The sequence below is a fragment of the Lemur catta genome, chromosome 10 (genome assembly GCF_020740605.2).
Source record: "Lemur catta isolate mLemCat1 chromosome 10, mLemCat1.pri, whole genome shotgun sequence".
Lineage (NCBI taxonomy): Eukaryota > Metazoa > Chordata > Mammalia > Primates > Lemuridae > Lemur > Lemur catta.
Window position 1 is genome coordinate 21,960,238 of NC_059137.1, and position 21,239 is coordinate 21,981,476.

Here is a 21,239-nt window from a genome sequence, read left to right on the forward strand (position 1 = left end):
GGTTAAGATGTTGCATTAATGTAAACATATATATTTAAATTTCTGATTTTTTAGTACTTGAATATTTGATCACATTTTCAGACTAAAATATTTTTATAGTTGTAAGTCCAGTAGTAATTCAAAGATGAAGAGTAAGTTTTTTTTAAATGTTAAATAAATAATTTTATATTTATTGATTTCATCATTTAACCATGTGAAAAGTTAAGCCAACTGTGAAGTTATGGAATACATTCCACACAAGAGTGCCCTCAGATCTGACACCAATTGCAGGTCTGGGAGGTTCCCAAAGATACCCTCTGTTCTGATAATTTGCTAAAAGGAGTCACAGAACTCACTGAAAGCTGTTATACACAGGACATGGTTTACAATAGGGAAAGGCTACAGATTAAAATCAGCCAAGGGGAGAAATGTGATAAGGTGGAATCCTGGGAAGTACCAAACCTTAGCTTCTATTGTCCTCTCTCCATGAACACATAACTTTCCCAGCATGATGTGTGGCAGTAGACTTGAGTATTATCAGCCAGTGAAGCTGACCAAGCTGAACCTTGGTGTTTATAGTTTTTATTGGGACTCTATTATATAGGCATAATTGATTGCTTGCTAATCTCTGTCTAATCTCCAGCCCTTCCAGGCGTGACCCAAAGCCCCCCTCCCTAAATCTTATTGTTGATCATTCTAGTGTGGCTAGCCACCACCCTAAGACTGTCTGGTGACCCAAGGCCTCCAGGCAGAAAAAAAAACTAGTCCACTCAGGCATGACATTCCAAGGATTTAGAGATTACCTCACAGAAGGATAGCACAAAAGCCACACCTCTCTTGGACAAGGTTAAATTTTTTACTGCACAAACTCTTAGTCATATTAAAATGAGGCAGTCATGTGCTGATTTTAGCAATATTTGAAAAACTTGTATAAAAATAAAAATGCTTTTTAGTAGTCACTTGTGTAGTAGTAACTTGACGTTACTCTACATTGTTCTATAGGAATTTGCGATTTCTTGCAGTTTTACCTTTCACTCAACAAGGAAAAGTCTGTTTCACTTCTGAATATTTATTGTGTGGATAAAATATAAAATCCAAAATCCTATATTCAAGAATTTTAGCAGCATAATTTGTATTGATGAGTTGGAAGTAACACCAATGTGTTTAATAATAGGGGAATAGTTAAGGATACCATTTAGCATTTTAATAATCTATTAAAAATAATTGCGACAAAGACTGTATAACAACATGGAACAGGCTTTTCAGTTAAAAGGATTATGTAGCCTGTGCAGTGAACTGTGATCATGCCACTGCATCCTAATTCCAGCCTGGATGACAGAGACCCTGTATCAAAACAAACAAACAAAAAGATTATGGAGAAAAGCATAGATTTATATTATTATTTCATAATGTGCACATTAAGATGAATGAATTATCAAAATGAGAAATAATCTAGCTATTTAATATTTGCAGATTTATTCTGAGATTATTGGATCAGTATGCAAAGATGCCTAAAAAAGGATGGTTAGAATGAAAAAGTTGACTTTTTTCCTCCAAACAAAGCTCATTGTAGTTTTCTGCAAGAAAAATTCAAATGCACAAGCAGATACGTGCTTTATTCTTTCTTTTCCTCAAAGGTTAACCATAAATGAGACTTGAATAAATCTTCTATATAATTCTATACAGACGGTATCAACTCTAGTTATTAGAAATGAATATTTTAAAGAGTTTATTACATAATGTGAAAATTATTGATTTTAGTTTTAAGTACATTTAATCAAAATCAGGTTTCCTATGAATTTATCTGGGAAGGAAATTTTGGAGTAATTTGGATAGTAAGGCGGCATTTCCTTTTAAAATTTTGAAAGTTTCCTTTATTGAAAGAATATCTCTAACCTTTAGGCAGTTGCTGTCCAGTATTAATTGCATTGAATACATGTAACTATTGGCATATTTGGAAAGGACTGAGTAATGACTAATCACTAGTATTTATTTGCCAGTGTTTAATAATTAGACCTATGTATTAGAAATAACAATCTTCAGAGCAACCCATGAGAATGGGTATCATTATGATCCACATTTTACAAATAAATTGAGGCTTAAAAGATTAAATAATTTGCAGTATCATAAAAAGGTAAGCTAAGTTTGTGGACTATGAATTCAAACCTAGATCTTGTCTAGTCTAAGAAGACTACCTTTTTAACTACCATTTTGCATCTGTCATTACAGCATCTGTTTATAGTAGTTCTCAATTGACTGTACATTACAGTTTGCTCTAGAGCTTTGGAAATACACAGGTGCCTAGACTCCAGCCTAGACCTTCTAGTTAAGAATCTTCGGGGGTGAAACATGCCTTTCAGGAAATCTCAGTTGCCTCCAAGAAAGTACTTTCCTGAACATTTCTTCAAGATTCTAGTTTTCTGATATCAAAATTATAGAAAGTATTGGTTCCTCACTGCAGGTAACTTCTTTGGGTAGTGGAAAGGTGTTTGCATTTGATTTCCTAATCCTTCTCTTTGAAATGTTTGACTTTGGAGATACTGCATTATTCTTTCTCACCACTGTCTCTTAACTCCTTTGGTAGGTTTCTTATTTGCTTTTCCCTTGAGCTATTTTATCACTTTGTATTTTTATTTAGGAAAGGCTGTTATGTTTTCTTACATTTTTCTTTCACTTTACAAAAAGCTATTTGGTCACAGTTTAAAGTTGTATAATTTTTATGTTTGTTGTTGTCTTTTGTAATGTTTCTTTCCTTCCATATAGATTCCCAATAAGAAACCTATGTAGTTCTGCTTTGAAAGCTGCTTATTATCTTTGAAGGAAACCCTTCTGGACTACCATTGTACAGAAGCATAGTGTAGGGATGAGCTATAACAAAGTATTGTGGAAGGCTTTAGTACAGGGATTAGTAATGACTCTGTTCTAAGTTAGTAAGAAGACTCTCAAGCCAGTAGGAATCCTTTGGCTCAAGTATTTGTTGTCAGAGTATTTCTTTTTCTTTTTTTTCTTTTTTTTTTTAACGCTTTGCTTTTGAAACAACTAGAGATGCATGGCAAGTTCTAATGATACTATAGAAAGGTCCTGTGTATCCTTTACAAAGTTTCCTCCAATGGTTACATCTTACTTGATTATAGTACCATGGAAACAAGGGTGTTGACATTGGTATAGTGCCTATATATAGTTCTATTTCTTTGTATTGCACGTGTAAATTCATGTATACCATCACAATCAAGATACAAAACTAATCCACTATCACAAAGATCTCCCTTATGGTACCCTATTATAAATTGTACCTGCCACCTCCCCCACTCACCTCTATCTCCTGACAACCACTGATCTGTTTTCCATCTCTATAATTTTATCATTTCAAGAATGCTGTAAGTCAAATCATAGTGCATATCATCTTTTCAGATTGCTAAATGTGTGTTTAGTTTTTTAAGAAACCACCAGATTGTTTTCTAGAGTGGCTATACCATTTTATATTCTACCAGCAATGTATGAGAGATCCCGTTTTTTCCACATCCTTGTCTGCATTTGATATTGCCACTGTTTACTGTAGATGTTCTGATAGGTATGTGGTAATATTATGTTCTTGTTTTTTATTTGAAGTTGTTTTTGATTTCCATTTTTTTAATGACTAATTAGGTTGAACATCTTTTCACGTGCTTATTGGCCATTTGTATATCTTTTATGGTGAAATATCTATTTAAATCCTTTCCCTGTTTTTTAATTGGGTTATTTGCCTTTTTATTGTTGAGTTGTAAGCATTCTTAGATGTTTTAGATACTAGTCCCTTGCCATATATATGATTTGCAAATATTTTCTCTCATTCTCTGGGTTGTCTTTTTATTTTTTGATGGTATTCTTTGAAGTACAAAAGTTTTTATTTTGAAAAAAATCCAATTTATTTATCTGTGTTTTTCTTTTGTACTGTGCTTCTGGTATCAAGCCATTTCTTAACCCAAAGTCATGAAGATTTATTTACTCCTGTGATGCCTTCTAAGAGTTTTATAGTTTTACATTTAGGTAGACAGCCATTTAGAGTTAATTTTTGTGTATGGTATAAGAAAGGGGTCCAACTTCCTTCTGTGGAATATAGATATATAGTTTAGTTTTGACTTTTTTTTGAACCCTATATAAATGCAACAATATAGTGTATATTCTTTTGTGACTGACTTCTTATGTTAGTGAGATTCATCTGTGTTATTGTGTGGAGTAGTAGTTCATTCTCATTGCTGTATGATCATTACGTGCATTTACAAAAATTCACTTACCCATTCTATAGTTGATGACATTGGTTGTTTCTAGTTTGGCCAGTACAAATAATGCTGCTGAACATAGTCTCATATGTTCCGTGTACATAAGCAGGCAGTCTCTCAGAAGTAACCGTAGGAATAGAATACATAGGGATCTTAGGATATTCAGATATTCAACTTTAGTAGACTGGGTCAGACAGTTTTCCATGTTGTACCAGTTTGCACTCCCACTAAATTGTACTTATTTAACACCCCTATGTAAGAGTTTTTGTTGCTCTACATTCTTATGAACACTTGATATTGTCAGTCTTTTTAATATTTCATTGTGGTCTTAACTTGCATTTCCCTGATGACTAATGAGGTCAGGCATCTTTTCCTATGTTTATTGGGTATGGTAGTCACTTGTGTGTGGCTTAGAAAAACATTTTTTTTTTTTTTTTTTTGAGACAGAGTCTCACTTTGTTGCCCGGGCTAGAGTGAGTGCCATGGCCTCAGCCTAGCTCACAGCAACCTCAAACTCCTGGGCTTAAGCGATCCTACTGCCTCAGCCTCCCGAGTAGCTGGGACTACAGGCATGCGCCACCATGCCCGGCTAATTTTTTCTATATATATTTTTAGTTGTCCAGATAATTTATTTCTATTTTTAGTAGAGACAGGGTCTCACTCAGGCTGGTCTCAAACTCGAGCGATCCACCCACCTCGGCCTCCCAGAGGGCTAGGATTACAGGTGTGAGCCACGGTGCCCAGCCAGAAAAACATTTATTTCTTGTTCACTTATAATGGTGGTGGCTATTATGGAGCTATACTTGTTATTCCGGGAATCAGGTTGAAAGAGCAACTCCTATTACAGATACGCTCTTCTTATTTCAGACGGAAAAAGAAAAAAAACTGGCAGAAATGACTGATATTTTTAAAGCTTCTGCTTGGATTAAGTGTAGGTCATGTCTATTCATATTCTATAGGCCAAATGATATTATAAAACTGCACTCAATATCAAAGGGGCAGAGAGTTATCCTCCTACCACAAGAAGCCATGGATGGGAATGAATAATTCTTTCCCAGGAAAAAGAAAGGGTCCCAATTCTCTGGAACAGTCTACCACTTTGTGAGATTCCTGTTCAAGTCTCTTCCCATTTTCTGTTATCTTGACTTTTTCTTACTGATTCCTAGTATCTTTGTTTTATATTTCCTTTTTCTTTTTCTTAGTAAATTCTAGATATATATCCTTTGTTTTATATGTATTGCAAATATCTTCTCCTATTCTGTGACTTGCCTCTTTATTCTCCTAATGTCCTTTGTTAAATACTTAATTTTAATGTTGCCTGGCTTATCAATATTTTTCCTTTATAATAGTACTTTTTATTTCTTGTTTAAAAAACCCTTTCCTCCTCCACGATTATGAAGATACTCCTTTACATTATCTCCTAGAGTCTTTATTGTTTGGTCTTTTATATTTCAGTGTACATTCCACCTATAATTAACATTTAGTTAATTTTAACATTTTAACATACTCCTACAAGTCCAGAAAGAGCTAGAGTGACCTGCAAGTGGTTTCTAAGATCAAATTAACTTGATTTGCAGATAGAAACATGTTAATACTAAACTCACATATGCATAGAAGATATACATCTGTTAGTAACACATATTTTACCAAATTTCTCATATATAAAAATGGTTGGGCACATTTAAATTTTTACTATATTTAAAACTGCAAAATCTACTTTCTGTATCTGTAGGTAGCCAGCAAACTATAAAGTTTGATATCTACATCTCAGGTATTATCAAGGAGACATGTGCTTTAAGTGAAGCTTTAGTTGTAATCTTTCTGGATGTGGAGGTTTCAATTTTTTTCATCCTACATGCTTACTTGATTCCTGCCTCTTTTTTTTTTTTTTTTTTTTTTTGAGATAAGAGTCTCATTTTGTCGCCTGGACTAGAGTGCAGTCGCGTCATCATCACTCACTGCAAACTCCCAACTCCTGGGCTCAAGTGATCCTCCCACCTCAGGCTCCCAAGTAGCTGGGACTACAGATGTGCATCACCAGGACTGGTTAATTTTTTCTATTTTTAGTATAGATGAGGTCCCACTCTTGCTCAGGCTGGTCTTGAACTCCTGAGCTCAAGTGATCCTCCCACCTCAGCCTCCCAGAGTGTGCTAGGATTATAGGCGTGAGCCACCACACCCAGCTGATTCCTTCTTCTTGTCCCAAGGTGTCTCTATAAACTTCTGGTAAAGTATCCAAAGGGAGTAATTTCTGGATGTTTAATATAGGAATCGTTCAAATAATTGTATTTCTATTAAACAAACACATTTGTCTGTCTTCAGCAAAGGCTGAAGTTATTCACTATGGAAGTGTTGCTTACATCTCTACATATTAACTATCTGCTGTGGCATTATTGGTATTCTAACATTTGTAGGATTGTTTGAGGGTTCAGTTTTATTATCCAGTGGGCCAAAATACTTGTTCTTAAAAATTGACCAAGCTAAACAAATAGTACCATTTGAAACAGGTTGATTTTAACTTTGTACACGGTACTTATTGTCCTTTCTAAAAGTAGTGTTTTAAATCTTGGTAGATCTTTGGTTACAATGAAAAGGCTTATCTGTCAGATTTGCGATTTGGTTAAAACTCTTACCTGAAAAAAAGAGAAAATTACTTAAACAGTAGTTGTTTAAGAAATAGTACACATTAAAGATGATTTTGAGGATTAATGGATGAAAAAAATCACTGATTATAAAGAATTTAGCTAATATAGAAGTAGATTGTATCTATGTCCTACTTAAAAAAATATATAGCTATTGAAAAGTCAAGATTCTTAAGGAAAGCTACACAGATTATTTGCATGTAAATACATACAATAAAAACAATGTCGGAATGCACCCACCTAAATACAGTTAGGTATTTCAAACATGACGGTTGGGTTTAATCTAAAAGATTTGCAAAGGCCAGGCGCGGTGGCTCACGCCTGTAATCCTAGCACTCTGGGAGGCCAAGGCGGGTGGATCATTTGAGCTCAGGAGTTCGAGACAAGCCTGAGCAGGAGTCCCCCGTCTCTACTAGAAATAGAAAGAAATGATATGAACATCTAAAAATATATATAGAAAAATTAGCTGGGCATGGTGGTGCATGCCTGTAGTCCCACCTACTCGGGAGGCTGAGGCAGGAGGATCGCTTGAGCCCAGGAGTTTGCAGTTGCTGTGAGCTAGGCTGACGCCACGGCACTCTAGACGGGGCAACAAAGTGAGACTCTGTCTCAAAAAGAAAATAAAAATAAATAAATAAATAAAATAAAAGGTTTGCAAGATTATGCCCTCATTTCTATGGTGGCAGTTCTGTTTTTTCATTATAAGAGCTAGCAATTATGTGGAATGTGTAGTAATTTTTCCTTGCTGTATAGTCACTTCCAACCTTTAGATTGTGTGATTCTTGATGAGTTCCCCTTAAATGTCTTCATACATGGATGAAGTAACATTATTGGCTTTTAATACTTTAGTAGTAAATATGGTCCATTATCTATAACTTGTTTTATTAATTGAACTTTGGTTTTGCTTTTCAGCGGGGATCTGATGAGCTTCTTTCTTCTGGCATCATTAACGGACCTTTTACCATGAACAATTCTACTACTTCTACAGGTGTGTATGGTGAGTTTTAATTTTTTAAAAATGGTTTCTTCCCATGGGTTTAAAGCTTTTTTACAATGTTCTTATATTGCTCATTTTAGAAACATGTTGAAGTGCCACTGTTTACAGCAAAAACTAAAATTTGTTACAGTTAAGTACTATATACTGTTTATATAGAAGAATCGCTAGATACAGTTCTCTTAAGTTAAGGATTCATTTGGATTTAATTTGACGATGTCCTTTTTGATTGATGTTCTTTGTGACACATAGTTGTGATAAAAGTGCTGTCAATAAGTTGGTGATCCAGAACTGTTGAGTAAAAGTGCTCGATTTAAAAATTGTGTTGAATGATGATGGCCTTAGAATGGAAATATTAAAACTATAAGATCATATGATTTTTTAAAATTGAAATATAATTCATATACCATAATGTACCACATGATTTAAAAATAAACATTCTTGAAATTTGGCGACTAGAATATGAATTGGAGGAATTCAGTACTGGAAGGAGAGTGAGCAGTTAAGAGGCTATTGCTATAATCCTAGTAAAGATAACTTGCACTTACGGCAGTGGTAGTGTGATGGAGAGAATTGGAGAAATTACAGCAGGTAAAATTGAGGGTAACTGGTGATTAATTGAATGTTTGAATAAGAGATTTCATGAGTGACTTCCAGGTTTTGGACTTGGACGTGGATAACTGGAGAGATGAATTGTAGTACCGTTCATTTCTGTTAGAGAATATACGAAGAACAGAGTTGGATAGCACAGCAGGTTCAGATTTATATATAAACTCAGTATATATTGAGTTTGAGATTCCTCTGGAACATCCACATGGAAATGTCAGATAGTCAGTGGTCTTACCTTCACTAGAGAAATTTAGTAGTCAGTGTCATACACAGTTGACACTTGAAGCCATGAGAATAGAGGGTTTCAGAAAAGGTGGGATTTTTATTTAAATGTTTTTGGAGTTATAGGGAGTTAGAGGGTGAGTGGTCATCCCTTTCCAGACCATGAGATTACATGGTGTTTGGGACCATGGCGATATAGGTATTTGGAAGGGTAGTAAACAGCCTCTATGTGAGGACTCTATGAGAGAAGTGGACCAAGTTCAGTTAAGGCAAAAAGATGAAGGCCAAAGGATGCAAAACAGAAGATACGTAGGATGAAAAGGTCTAGAGATTAAATGAAAAAATTGGATCTATAAGCTCATTCTAGCTTATTTTAATTATTAATAATTTTTTTAAAAATGAAGTTATTAAACTGTGCTGGGTGCTGGAATAATGGTTACAAATTATGACCCTGTCTCAGGCACACTGGGATGGATATATGGTCATTCTATTTAGATGTTATTATTATTATTACTTTTTATTTATTTGGGTTTTTTTTTTTTGAGACAGGGTCCCACTCTGTCACCTGGGCTAGAGTGCAGTGGCATCACTATAGCTCACTGCAACATCCAACTCTTGGGCTCAAGCAATTCTCCTGCCTCAGCCTCCCAAGTAGCTGGGATTACAGGCGTGTGCCATCATGCCTGGCTTATTTTTTTAAACAATTTTTTGTAGACACTGGGTCTGACTATTTTCCCAGGCTGGTCTTGAACTCCTGGCCTCAAGTGATCCTGCCCCCCTCAGCCTCCTAAAGTTCTGAGATCACAGTCACAAACCATCACATCTGGCCCTTTGTCTTATTCTTAATTTTAATAGAGGTGACTTTATCATTTAATATTTTAAGATGATATTTGTGGTGTTTTGCTGTTAGGTTTTGGTAGCAATTCTTCATCATACTTCACTAGTTTCCTTCTTTTTCTGTTTTACTTAGTTTTTATTACCAATGGCTATAAATGTTATTAAATCACCATTTGTGTTTTAGTAATTTGATCATGAGATATAGTCTCCATTAAGTTGCTGATGTGGTGAAACATTTTATAATTTCCTAGTCTCGACCCATTCTTGTATGCCTGGAATAAACCAACTTGGTCATGGGGTATATTTTGATATGCTGTATTATTTCAGATATAGGTTAGATTGTTGTAATAAAGCAATAATACAGACCCAAAAATACAGACTCAGGTTTATTTCTAAGTTCTTCTGAAGGGTGGTCAGGAGCTTATTTGGTTTCTTGATTGTGTTGGGGACCAGACTTTTTCTATTTTTGTTCTTACATTCTCAACGTATGACTACCTTCTCATGATCTAAAATAGTACTCTAACTGTGCATCATTCCCATAGGAAGGGGAACAAGGAAAGTTGAGGCTGAACTTTGTCATCTATCTTGGGCCCTAATGATAAGAATTAAAGCCCAAGAATGACAGAGATGAGAGCTAAAGGCTGAGTTCCTTATAGGGACAAGACCTAGAAGTTATACTTTTTTCCCTCCCATCCTATTAGCCAGAACTTAGGTACATTGACATACCAGCTTTAGGAGGGGGAAGGATCTAGGAAACTGGTCGTTATTCTGGTATGCCCTGTCCAGTCATAATTCAGGGAGTTCTATTACTTTAAAAGGAAAGGGGCCGGGCACGGTGGCTCACGCCTGTAATCCTAGCACTCTGGGAGGCCGAGGCGGGCGGATCCTTTGAGCTCAGGAGTTCAAGACCAGCCTGAGCAAGAGCGAGACCCCGTCTCTACTAAAAATAGAAAGAAATTAGCCAAACAACTAAAATATGTACAAAAAAATTAGCCAGGCATGGTGGTGCATGCCTGTAGTCCCAGCTACTCAGGAGGCTGAGGCAGAAGGATCACCCGAGCCCAGGAGTTTGAGGTTGCTGTGAGCTAGGCTGACACCACGGCACTCACTCTAGCCCGGGGAACAGAGTGAGACTCTGTCTCAAAAAAAAATAAATAAATAAAAAAATAAAAGGAAAGGAAATAGAGATATTGGAGAAGACAGATATACATTAAGCCACATATATACATGTATATTTATTTAGAATTTTTGTAAGTATATTAATCAAAATATTTCCCCATAGCTTTCTTTTTGTACTCTAGTAGATTTTAGTATTAATATCATCATAGCATTATAAAATAAATATGCCATTTATTCAGCATTCAGGTAAAGAAATAAACCATTACTGATATTCCCAGGAGTCCCCCTTTCCCTTTCCATTAATTTTCTCTTTCCAAGTATATTCATTATCCTGACTTTTAACATCATCGGTTAGTTTTTTGGTTTTAAACTTTATATAAATTAACCAATAAGTACAATATATACTCTTTTGTGTCTGGCTTCTTTTATTCAACATTTTGTGGCAGGGCATGGTGGCTCACACCCCTAATCCTAGCACTCTGGGAGGCCGAGGTGGGAGGACTGCTTGAGGTCAGGAGTTTGAAAGCAGCCTGAGCAAGAGCAAAACCCTGTCTCTACTAAAAATAGAAAAATTAGCTGGGTACTGTGGCATGTGCTTATAGTCCCAGCTCCTCGGGTGGCTGAGGCAGGAGGATCACTTTAGTCTAGGAGTTTGAGGTTTCAGTGAGCTATGATGATGCCACTGCACTGTAGCCTGGGTGACAGAGCAAGACGCTGTCTCAAAACAAAAAAAATTTTTTTTTTTGTTTGTAAGATTAATCCATGTTTTGTATCGCTCCTTTCATTCTTTATCATTTCTGTGTAGTATTTCAGGGTATTGATGGACATTTGAATTATTTCCATTCTATAAATAGTGTTGCTGTGAATATTCCTTTTTTGTGTTTCATTGTGCTACTCACTTGCACACACAGTCTTTCTCTCTTGCTTTCTCCCTCTCTCTCTCTCTCTCTCTCTCTCTCCTTGTGGTCAAAAACATAAAATTTACTATCTTGAACATTTTTAAATATATAGTAATGTTAACAGTATGCATGTTGTTGTGCATGGATCTCTAGAACTTTTTCATCTTTCAAAACTGACTATACCCATTGAATATCATATCCCCATTTCCTGCTTTCTCTACCTCTTAGCAACCATGTCTTTATACCAGTAACATACTGTTGTAATTACTGTAGCTTTGTAATGTTTTGAAATTATGAAGTGTGAGGACTTGAGCTTTGTTTTTCTTTCTCAAGAGTGTTTTGGCTATTTTGGGTCCTTTGTGATTCCATGTGAATGTTAGGATTTTTTTCTATTTCAGCAAAAAATGCTATTGGGATTTTGATAGGGATTGCATCAATTCTGTAGGTCTCTTTGGATAATATGGACGTTTTAATGATATTAAGTCATTCAATCCATGAGCATGGGATGTCTTTGCATTTTGGATATTTTTGACATACTTTTAGGTGGAAATGTGTATGCATTTTACTTGAGTATATATCTAAAAGTGGAATTGTTGAGTCTTAGGATATGTATGTGTTTATGTTTAGTAGAGTCTAATTTTCAAAAGTGATCATACCATTTTACACGCTTAACCAGCTATTATATTAGTTTAGTTATTCCAGAACTTCACCAATACTTGGTATGGTATATTTTTAATTTTAGTTAACTAAAAGCCACTGGTACATTGGTGGCTCATTGTGACTTTTATTTGCTTGAATATTAATGAAATTGAGTATACTTTTGTATCTTTATTGAGCATTTGAATATATTTTTTACCAATGTGCTTAGAGATCTTTTGCCCATTTTTTTCTATTAGGTTGTCTGCCTTTTTCCTCACTGATTTGTAGTAGTTCTTTATATAGTGTCAATATGAATTCTTTGTTAGACATATATAGCAGATACCCTCTGTCGCTATACTATAGCTTGCAAATTTAATTGCAAAAGTTGAAAGATGAAAAAAAGATGAAAAAGTTCTGGAGATCCATGCACAACAATGTGCATATTGTTAACATGACTATACCGTGTACTTAAAAATGTTCAAGATAGTATATTTTATGTTTTTGACCACAATGAGAGAGAGGGAGAGAGCAAATATATAGACATACATAGCAGATACCCTCTGACACTGTACTATAGCTTGCAAAAACCACCTAGTGATGGTTTTTGATAAACTGAAGTTGTTATTTTTAATGTAGTCCACTTTATTAGTTTTTTCTCTTTATGGCTAACACTTGTTGTACCTTGTTAAAAATACACTTCAGGTGCAGTGGCTCAAGCCTCTAGTCCCAGTGCTTTGGGAGGCTAAGGTGGGAGGATTGTTTGAGGCCAGGAGTTCAAGACTAGCCTGGTTATGGCAAAAAGTAGCACATATCATTTTTGTTTGTATATTATTTACTTAGTCACACAGCTACTCCTAGGTGCTTAGGAGGCTAAGAATGTAGTCCTTTTTCTGGCAGGCATGTGCCTCAGCTAAAAATCGGTGGTTCTATGAAGAAAACAATAAATGCTGGAACACATTTGCCTTCTCTGCCACTGATATTGAATGTTTACTATGATTTCATAATAAGCACTAGTTTCTCTGGCCCGTTAATTTGAGTACTTGGCTTTTAATAGTAAAGAAATGCATGAAATTGCTTTAAATAAAATCATATGAAGAGATGTGAACACTGCTCTCCAAACTTTTAAGAATAAATAGTTCTTAAATTCATCAAATAATTAAGCAGTACTTCTAAATCAGCTGTGAGAATTAGTAAGTTTAAAGAAAATTCACCTGAAGTCTTGATGCTCACCCATATAAATTTTGCTATTTAAATTTTGTCATTTGTAATTTTAAAAAAATCTGTAAACTTCTGCTTTCAACCATGATAGTGTAACTGGGACCAGACTTACTGTTAATTGTCTTGGGACAGTGGACAACAAGTTCAGTAGGATTATGATCTCAGAGAGAAGGGAAACAAATGAGGAGAACCCTATATTCACTCTGGCTTCCTTTCTAGATTGTGTAAGTGAGGTGAGGAGGACCCAAGCAAACATGGCAGAATTGCTGAGTTGAAGAGACAGAGATCTAAGTTTGGGAAGGCTGAGTCAGTTGGGAGGTATGGGGGCAGAGTATTGGGAGAGAAGGGCTTGTGTGGAAAAAGTGCTCCAGAAATCTACCTTTGAACCTATTGTATTATAGAATATTATTAAGCCATACATGTGTGGGATGAAACTATGAGGTCAGGCAAAGAACAACCAGAGAGCTGTAAGCTGGACTTTTCAGGGCTCACACAAGGCTGGGACACATCTGAGTGACAGCCAAGTAGAATAAGGGAGTCCTTGTTGAATACTTGAAACATATTCAGGGACATGTGACACAGAGGAGAAAACCTTTACCAGTAGTGTTAAACTAGCTCTAGCATAAAGAATACTCTAAACCCACCTTAATTAAACTTAAAAACAAGCTCCAAAACGATGTAGCTGATCTGAAAGTAACTTAATTTTTTCTAAAAATAAGGTGTAGCACTTTAAAGAAATATAACAAATTCTAGTGCTCACAATGTCAAGCATCCAGTGGAAAGTTGCCAAACATGGAAAGAGCCACAAAAATGGCTCCCCATAACCAGGGGAAAAATAAATCAACAAAAACAAACCTAGAAAATTATAGAAATGATAGAATTTGCAGATGTGTACTTTGAAATAGTTATTAAAAATATGTCCAAGTATTTAAAGGAAAATATGAGCATAATAAGGAGAAAAATGAAAGAGAAAAATCAAGTGGAGGCTGGGCACAGTGACTCATGCCATCAATCCCAGTGCTTTGCAAGGCCAAGGTGGGAGGATTGGTTGAGGCCAGGAGTTTGAGACTAGCCTGGGCAACATAGTGAGACCCTGTCTCTACAAAAACATTTTAAAAATTAGCCAGATGTGGTGGCGGCACATTCAGGAGGCTGAGGTGGAGGATTGCTTGAGCCTAGCAGTTCAAGGTTGCAGTGAGTTATGATCGTGCCACTGTACTCCAGCCTGGGCAACAGAGCAAGATCCTGTCTTGAAGGAAAAAAAAAAAAAGAAAAATCAAATGGAACTTCTAGAGATAAAAATATAATATCTGGGGAAAAAATACATGGATGGTATTCATAGCACACTATATTGTACAGACAAAAGTACTGAAAAAGAAATGAACAGAGCCTTGGTAACCTCTAGGATAAAATCAAGCATTCTAAACATATGTATAACAGAGAAAAAGGTGGGGGGAAGGGTGAAACAGAAATATATCTAAAGAAATAATGGCCAAAAATCTTCCAAATATGATGGAAATCATAAACTCACATATCAAGAAATTCAATGAACCATAAGCAGAGCAAACACAATGAAAAACACACCAAGGCTCATCATAATCAAATTGTTGAAAACCAGGCGTGCAGAGCAAATCTTAAAAGCGTTTAGAGGGAGAGAGGGAAAAAGTCACATTTCCTTGTAAGAAACAAAGTTAAGAATGACAAGAGAAATTTCTTACCTAAAACTATGCAAGACGGAAGACAATGAAACAACATCTTTAAAGTGCTAAAAAAAAAAATTTATCAAACTGGAATTCTATATGGAGTTTTAAAATGAAGTCAAAGTAAAGTCATCTTTTAGGCACACAAGAGCTGAGAGCATTTGTTAGCCCTGACTCCTGTTTCATGAAATGGTAAAGGAAATTCTTCAAACTTGAGGAAAATGATACCAGGTAGAAACCTGGGTCTCTAGAGGGATAAATATGTAGATATATGACTTTTCTCCCTTTTTTGGTTAATTTTAAAAATTATCGACTATTTAAGGCAAGATAATATTAATATACTTTTAGGGTTTTGTATATGGGAAAAAGTGACACATACAACAATACCACAAAGGAGAGGATGAGAGAAAAAGATACATAATTTGGAAGATTCTTACATTATACCTAGGTGTTGTGATATTATTTGAAGGTAATCTGTGGTAAGTTAAAGATGCACAGTATTAACCCTAGAGCAGCCACTTAGAAAGTAAACAAAGAAGGATAGCATATAATGTAAATAAAATGGAATACAAAAAAAAATATATATATATATATCCAAAGGAAGCAAGGAAACGAGGAGGGAAAAAGGAGCAAAGAATAAATGGGGCAAATAGAAAGCAAGTAACAAGATGGTAGACTTAAAGCCAGCTTCATCAATCAATAATTATATGAAGTGGCAATGAAATAAAACTTACAGTTAAAAGGCAGAGGTTGTTTGGATAAAAGAATACTTAATTATTTGATGTGTATGAAAACCCATTATATATATAAAAATCTCAGGTTAAAAGTAAAATGTTGGAAAAAACGTATGTATACATATATACACACACACACACACACACACACACACCCGCCCCAAGAGACACATATATATGTGTGTAAACACTAATCATAAAAAATTTGGAGTGGCTATACTAATATCAGAAAAAGTAGACTTTTGGGAAAAAGAATATTACCAGGGATAAAGAGAGATGTTTCATAATGATAGAGATCAATTTATCAAGAAGACATAGTCTAAATACATACATACATTTACCTGATTATACAGCTTCAAAATACATAAAGCAAAAACTAATAGAACCAATTAGATAGAGAATTAGATAAATACAAAATTATTATTGGAGATATCAGTCCTCTCTTGCTAATTCACTGCTTGATAGCATAGTAGACAAAAAATCAGGCAGGATACAGATCAGGCATTGGCAAATTCTGGCCTGTAGGCCAAATTCATCCTGTTGCCTATATTTTTATTTCTTACGAGCTAAGAGTAGTTTTTAGATTTTCAAATGGTGAAAAAAAAAAACAAAGAATAATATTTTGTGATACATGATACTTATATGGAATTCAAATTTCAAGCCCATATGTAAAATTTTATTTGAACACAGTAATGCCATTCATTTATGGTTGTTTCATACTATAACTGTGTAGTTGAGTAGTTGTAACAGATCATATGGCCCACAGTGTCTAAAATATTTGTGGCCCTTTAAGAAAAAGCTGATAGATCTCTAACAGAAATTTTCAGTAATATCAACCATCTTGATCTAATTGACAATATAGAGCAATCATCCCAACACCAGCATAATGTATGTTATTTTCATTATGAAGTACTCACCAAGATAGGCAGGCTATGTGCTGAGTCCAAAAACAAGTCTCAATAAGTGTGAAAGGATTAAAATTGTATAGTTTAAGTTGTGTGACTTCATTAGAACTATATTAGAATTTTTTTTTTTTTTTTTTTTTTTTTTTTTTTTGAGTCAGAGTCTCACTTTGTTGCCCGGGCTAGAGTGCTGTGGCGTCTGCCTAGCTCACAGCAAACTCAAACTCCTGGGCTTAAGCGATCCTACTGCCTCAGCCTCCCGAGTAGCTGGGACTACAGGCATGTGCCACCATGCCCGGCTAATTTTTTCTATATATATTTTTAGTTGGCCAGATGATTTCTTTCTATTTTTAGTAGAGACGGGGTCTCGCTCAGGCTGGTCTCGAACTCCTGACCTTGAGCGATCCACCCGCCTCGGCCTCCCAGAGTGCTAGGATTACAGGCGTGAGCCACCGCCCTATATAGAGCCCGGCCCTATATTAGAAATTTTTAAAAATCCTCAAATATTTGGGGGGAGAGCCCCCAAATATTTAGGAAAAAAGCAATGCTTAACCCATAAATCAAAGAACTCATCACAGGGGATATTAGGAAATATTTTAAACTGAATTAAAATGAAAACACAACTTACTACAATTTGTGGGCTTCAGCTAGCGCTATTTTAGAAGGAAATTTGCAGTTTTAAGTTAGAAAAGAAAAAATGTCTAAAATGAGTCATCTCAGATTCCAGCCATAACTAGAATAAAAAGAGCAAGTTAAACCCCAAGTAGATAGAAGGAAATGTTAATGATGAAAGCAAAAATCAGTGACAGAAAACAGAGAAAAATTAATGAAACCAATAGTTGTTTCTTTGACTTGATCAATAAAATTATTAATAATACATCTAGGTAGGCAAAAAAAGAGAGGAAAGATACAAGTTACCAATATCAAAAATAATCCAAAAGGATATTGTTACGGACTCAATGTGTTTGCGTCCTCCCAGAATTCATATGCTGAAGCCCTAACCCTTAGTGTGATGACATTATGACGGTGGGACTGTCATGACGAGATTAGTGCCCTTATTGGAAGAGAAACCATGGAGCTTGCTTTTGTGCCTTCTCTCCCTGTTGTGTGGGGACGCAGTGAAAAGGCAGCTGCCTGTAAGCCAGGAAGAGCCCTTTCTGGAAACCCACCAAGATGCCACCTTGATCTTGGATTCCTAGCCTCCACAACTGTGAGAAAATAAATTTTTCTTATTTAAGCCACCCAATCTATGGTGTTTTAGTATGGTAGCCTGAGCAGACTAAGCAGATTAAGTGAATAATATTAATAGTTTTAAGCTACTAAGTTTGACAGCTTAGATGAAGTGGACAAATTCCTTGAAAGACACAAATTACCAGACTCATGCAAATGGAATAGAAAATCCAAACAGCCCTGTATTTCTTTAAAAAATCAAATTGGTAATGAAAAACTCCAGGCCTAGGTAGCTTTATTGGTGAATTCTGTCAAACATATAAGGAAGAAATACCAATTCTACACAGACTCTTTCAGAATATAGAGAGGGTGGGAACACTTTCCAATTCATTTTATGAGGCTAGTGTTATCCTGTTGCAGGAAAAGAAAACTACAAATTAATATCCCTCAAGGAATATGGACATAAAAAATGTTCAGAATCAAATTCTAGGGTTTTTCCTTGGCTGCAGCTGCATTAGAGCAGAATACAAGCTGTGGTGGCAGCAGTCATGGGAAGATAAGCATTTAGAAAGTTTCTTCCATTCTTTGAGTATTGGTTGAAAGGAGTGTAGCCAAAACTGTAAGCAAAGGAGGCATTATGCTTCCTGAAAAATCACAGGGAAAAGTATCACAAGCAAAGTAGTAGCTGTTGGATCAGGCTTTGAAGGAAGGGTGGAGAGATTCAACCAGTTAGCATTACAGTTGGAGATAAAGGTCTAGTTCCAGAATATGGAGGCATCCAGATAGTTCTAACAAGGATTATTCGTTTTTTAGAGATGGTGACATTCTTAGATAGTATGTGGACTGAAATCACTGTTGACATGGTATCAACATAAATCTGCCCATTCCACTGAAGTTCTGAAATCTTTTGTCATTTAAATAAATTTCAATGTCTGTTTTATAATAAACTAATTATATCGAAACTAAAAAATCAAATTCAGCTATACATATATATACACATGTATGGAGTGAGAAAGGAGATCATATATCATGACCAAGTATGGTTTATCCCAAGAACATGAAGTGCTTTAACATTTGAAAATTAATCAGTGTGATATACTGTATTAACAGAATAAAAAACAAAAACTTATGTTCATCTTAATAGATCCAGAGAAGGCATTTGAAAGAATTTAATTTCAATTCATAATAAACAAAACTGTCAGCCTACTAGAATAGAAGGGAACCTTTTCAACCTGATAAGATATAAAACTACAACTAGCATTGTACTTAATAGTGTAAGACAGTGCTTTTCTTCTAAAATTGGGAATGAGGCAAGTATGTCCAGTCTCATTACTTCTAGTCAACATTGTACGGAAAGTCTTCACCAGTTCAATAAAGCTAAAAAAAGAAATAAAAGGCATGTAGATTGCAAAGTAAGAAAACTGTGTCTGTAAAAAATACTAAAGAACTTTGGAAGGCTGCAAGATATAAGGTCAACATACCAAAATCAGTTGTATTTCTGTATACTATCAATGATTAATTGGAACATAAAAATTTTAAAGTGTTATTTACAAGTCCATGAAAAATTATGACGTACTTAGGGATAAATGTATCAAAATATGTATAAGAGCATTACACTGAAAACTACAGAATGCTGCTGAGAGAAATTAAAGAAGATCCAAATAAATGCAGAGATACCATGATATTATAGTTGAGATGACTCAAAAAATTGTTAAGATGTGAATTCTCCCCAAATAAGTACCTGATTTCAAGAATTGTCATAAAGCTATAATCAAGACAGCGTGGTAGTGGCAAATGATAGACATGCAGCTTAATCAAACAGACTAGAGTGTATTGCCTGGGGCTGGGGGTTTTGTAGGGAGGACTAATTGCAGAAGGGCAGTAGGGAACTTTTTGGGATGATGGAAATGTTCTATGTCTTCATTTTTGAGTTGGTCGTATAGCTGTATACCTTTGTCAAAACTCATCAAACCCTGTATTTATGTGGGTGGATTTTATTATATTTAAAGTATACCCTCATTGAAGATGATTTTTAAAAAAAGAATCTATACTTCTCAGGTAGTTTTCCTGACAGGTTCTTCCAGTTTTGAGGTGGGAATATATGAATTTTTAAAAAACCCTCTTCCTCATGTTCCATCTTTTGGAAAATGACTAATGCATAATAGGCATTCAGGAAAATACTGTAAGATTTATACAAACAATGTATTTTGAATGTTTATTTTTATATTAAGATTTCTAGAAACTCTGAAGTCTATTTTTTTATACAGAGAATAATTCTTCAAATTTATGTGTTCCATGCATTAGAATTTCCTTGTTTCCTGTTGGCTTTTCTTAAATTATGGCCATATGATTGCTTATATACATACTCCATTTTCAGGTTATTTGTCACATCATTAGATATAACCTTTTTCTGGTCATCTAAGTGAGTAATTCTTAGATTTTGAGATTTCATATAATATCATTTTCAATTATTCACTGGCAATGTCTTAATTTTGCCAAATAAGGACATCAGCAGCAAAAAATCACTGTGATTTACAGTCTTTTTTTGTGAAGAAAATACAGGGTCTTATTTTGTCAACGAGACTGGTGGAAAGATTATATTTTTCTCCAAATAGTTGCAAATATGAAATATGATATTTAGTATTAAAACACATTGTAATGAAACTTTTGGCTTTTTAAAATAATTTGCATTCAGTTTTACATGGTTTTATTTCTTAAAGAAAAACATTTCTGAATTTTACCTATATAAACTTACAGGTTTGTCAATTCAAGTTCTTGTCAGTGTTAAAATAATAGGATTTAAATAAAATAGCTGTCTGCTGGGATAATGAATTTTTTTATTTTACAGCGGTGGTTCTTAAACTTCAGGGTAAATGAGAATCACCTGGAGGGCTTATTAAAGCAGATTTCTGGGTTCACCCCTGGAACTTCTGCTTCAGTAGGTCTAGGGAGGGGTTGGAAATTTGCATTTTCAATAACGTGGTGCTTACATTAAGAACTACTGTTACAAGAAGAAGATTATCATAGGAAACCACAATTTAGCGTCTAAAAAATACATTAATAAAGACTAATGCCTGAGAGATAAACTTAATTTTTATAAACATACAGTTTAAATCCACATCTCCTTAGGATGTAATAAATTTACAAGTTCTATCATAGCCTTTCCTAAAACTTACTTTAGTTTTCCTAAAACTTAAAAATACATTAAAGGCATTATAAGTATTGTCCTCTATTCATAAGAAAAGGTTGAATACTTAGAGAGGTATTTAAAATAATGTAATTCATTTACGCCCATACTTTTCCTTGAAGTTAACAA

The 21,239-nt window shown here is 34.9% G+C and overlaps 1 protein-coding gene across 6 annotated transcripts in view; it reads left to right on the forward strand.

The window, feature by feature from the left end:
• PTBP3 (polypyrimidine tract binding protein 3) overlaps positions 1 to 21,239 on the forward strand; it is an 86,275-nt gene that overhangs the window by 30,135 nt on the left and 34,901 nt on the right. For 3 of the 6 annotated variants that reach the window (XM_045563623.1, XM_045563619.1, XM_045563620.1), the window contains exon 2: positions 7,793 to 7,877. In XM_045563623.1, the coding sequence (XP_045419579.1) occupies positions 7,875 to 7,877 (3 nt within the window). In that variant the 5' untranslated portion in view covers positions 7,793 to 7,874. Of the gene's footprint in view, positions 1 to 7,792; positions 7,878 to 21,239 lie in introns of those variants that run through there. The other 3 variants (XM_045563621.1, XM_045563622.1, XM_045563625.1) reach the window with 2 other exon arrangements.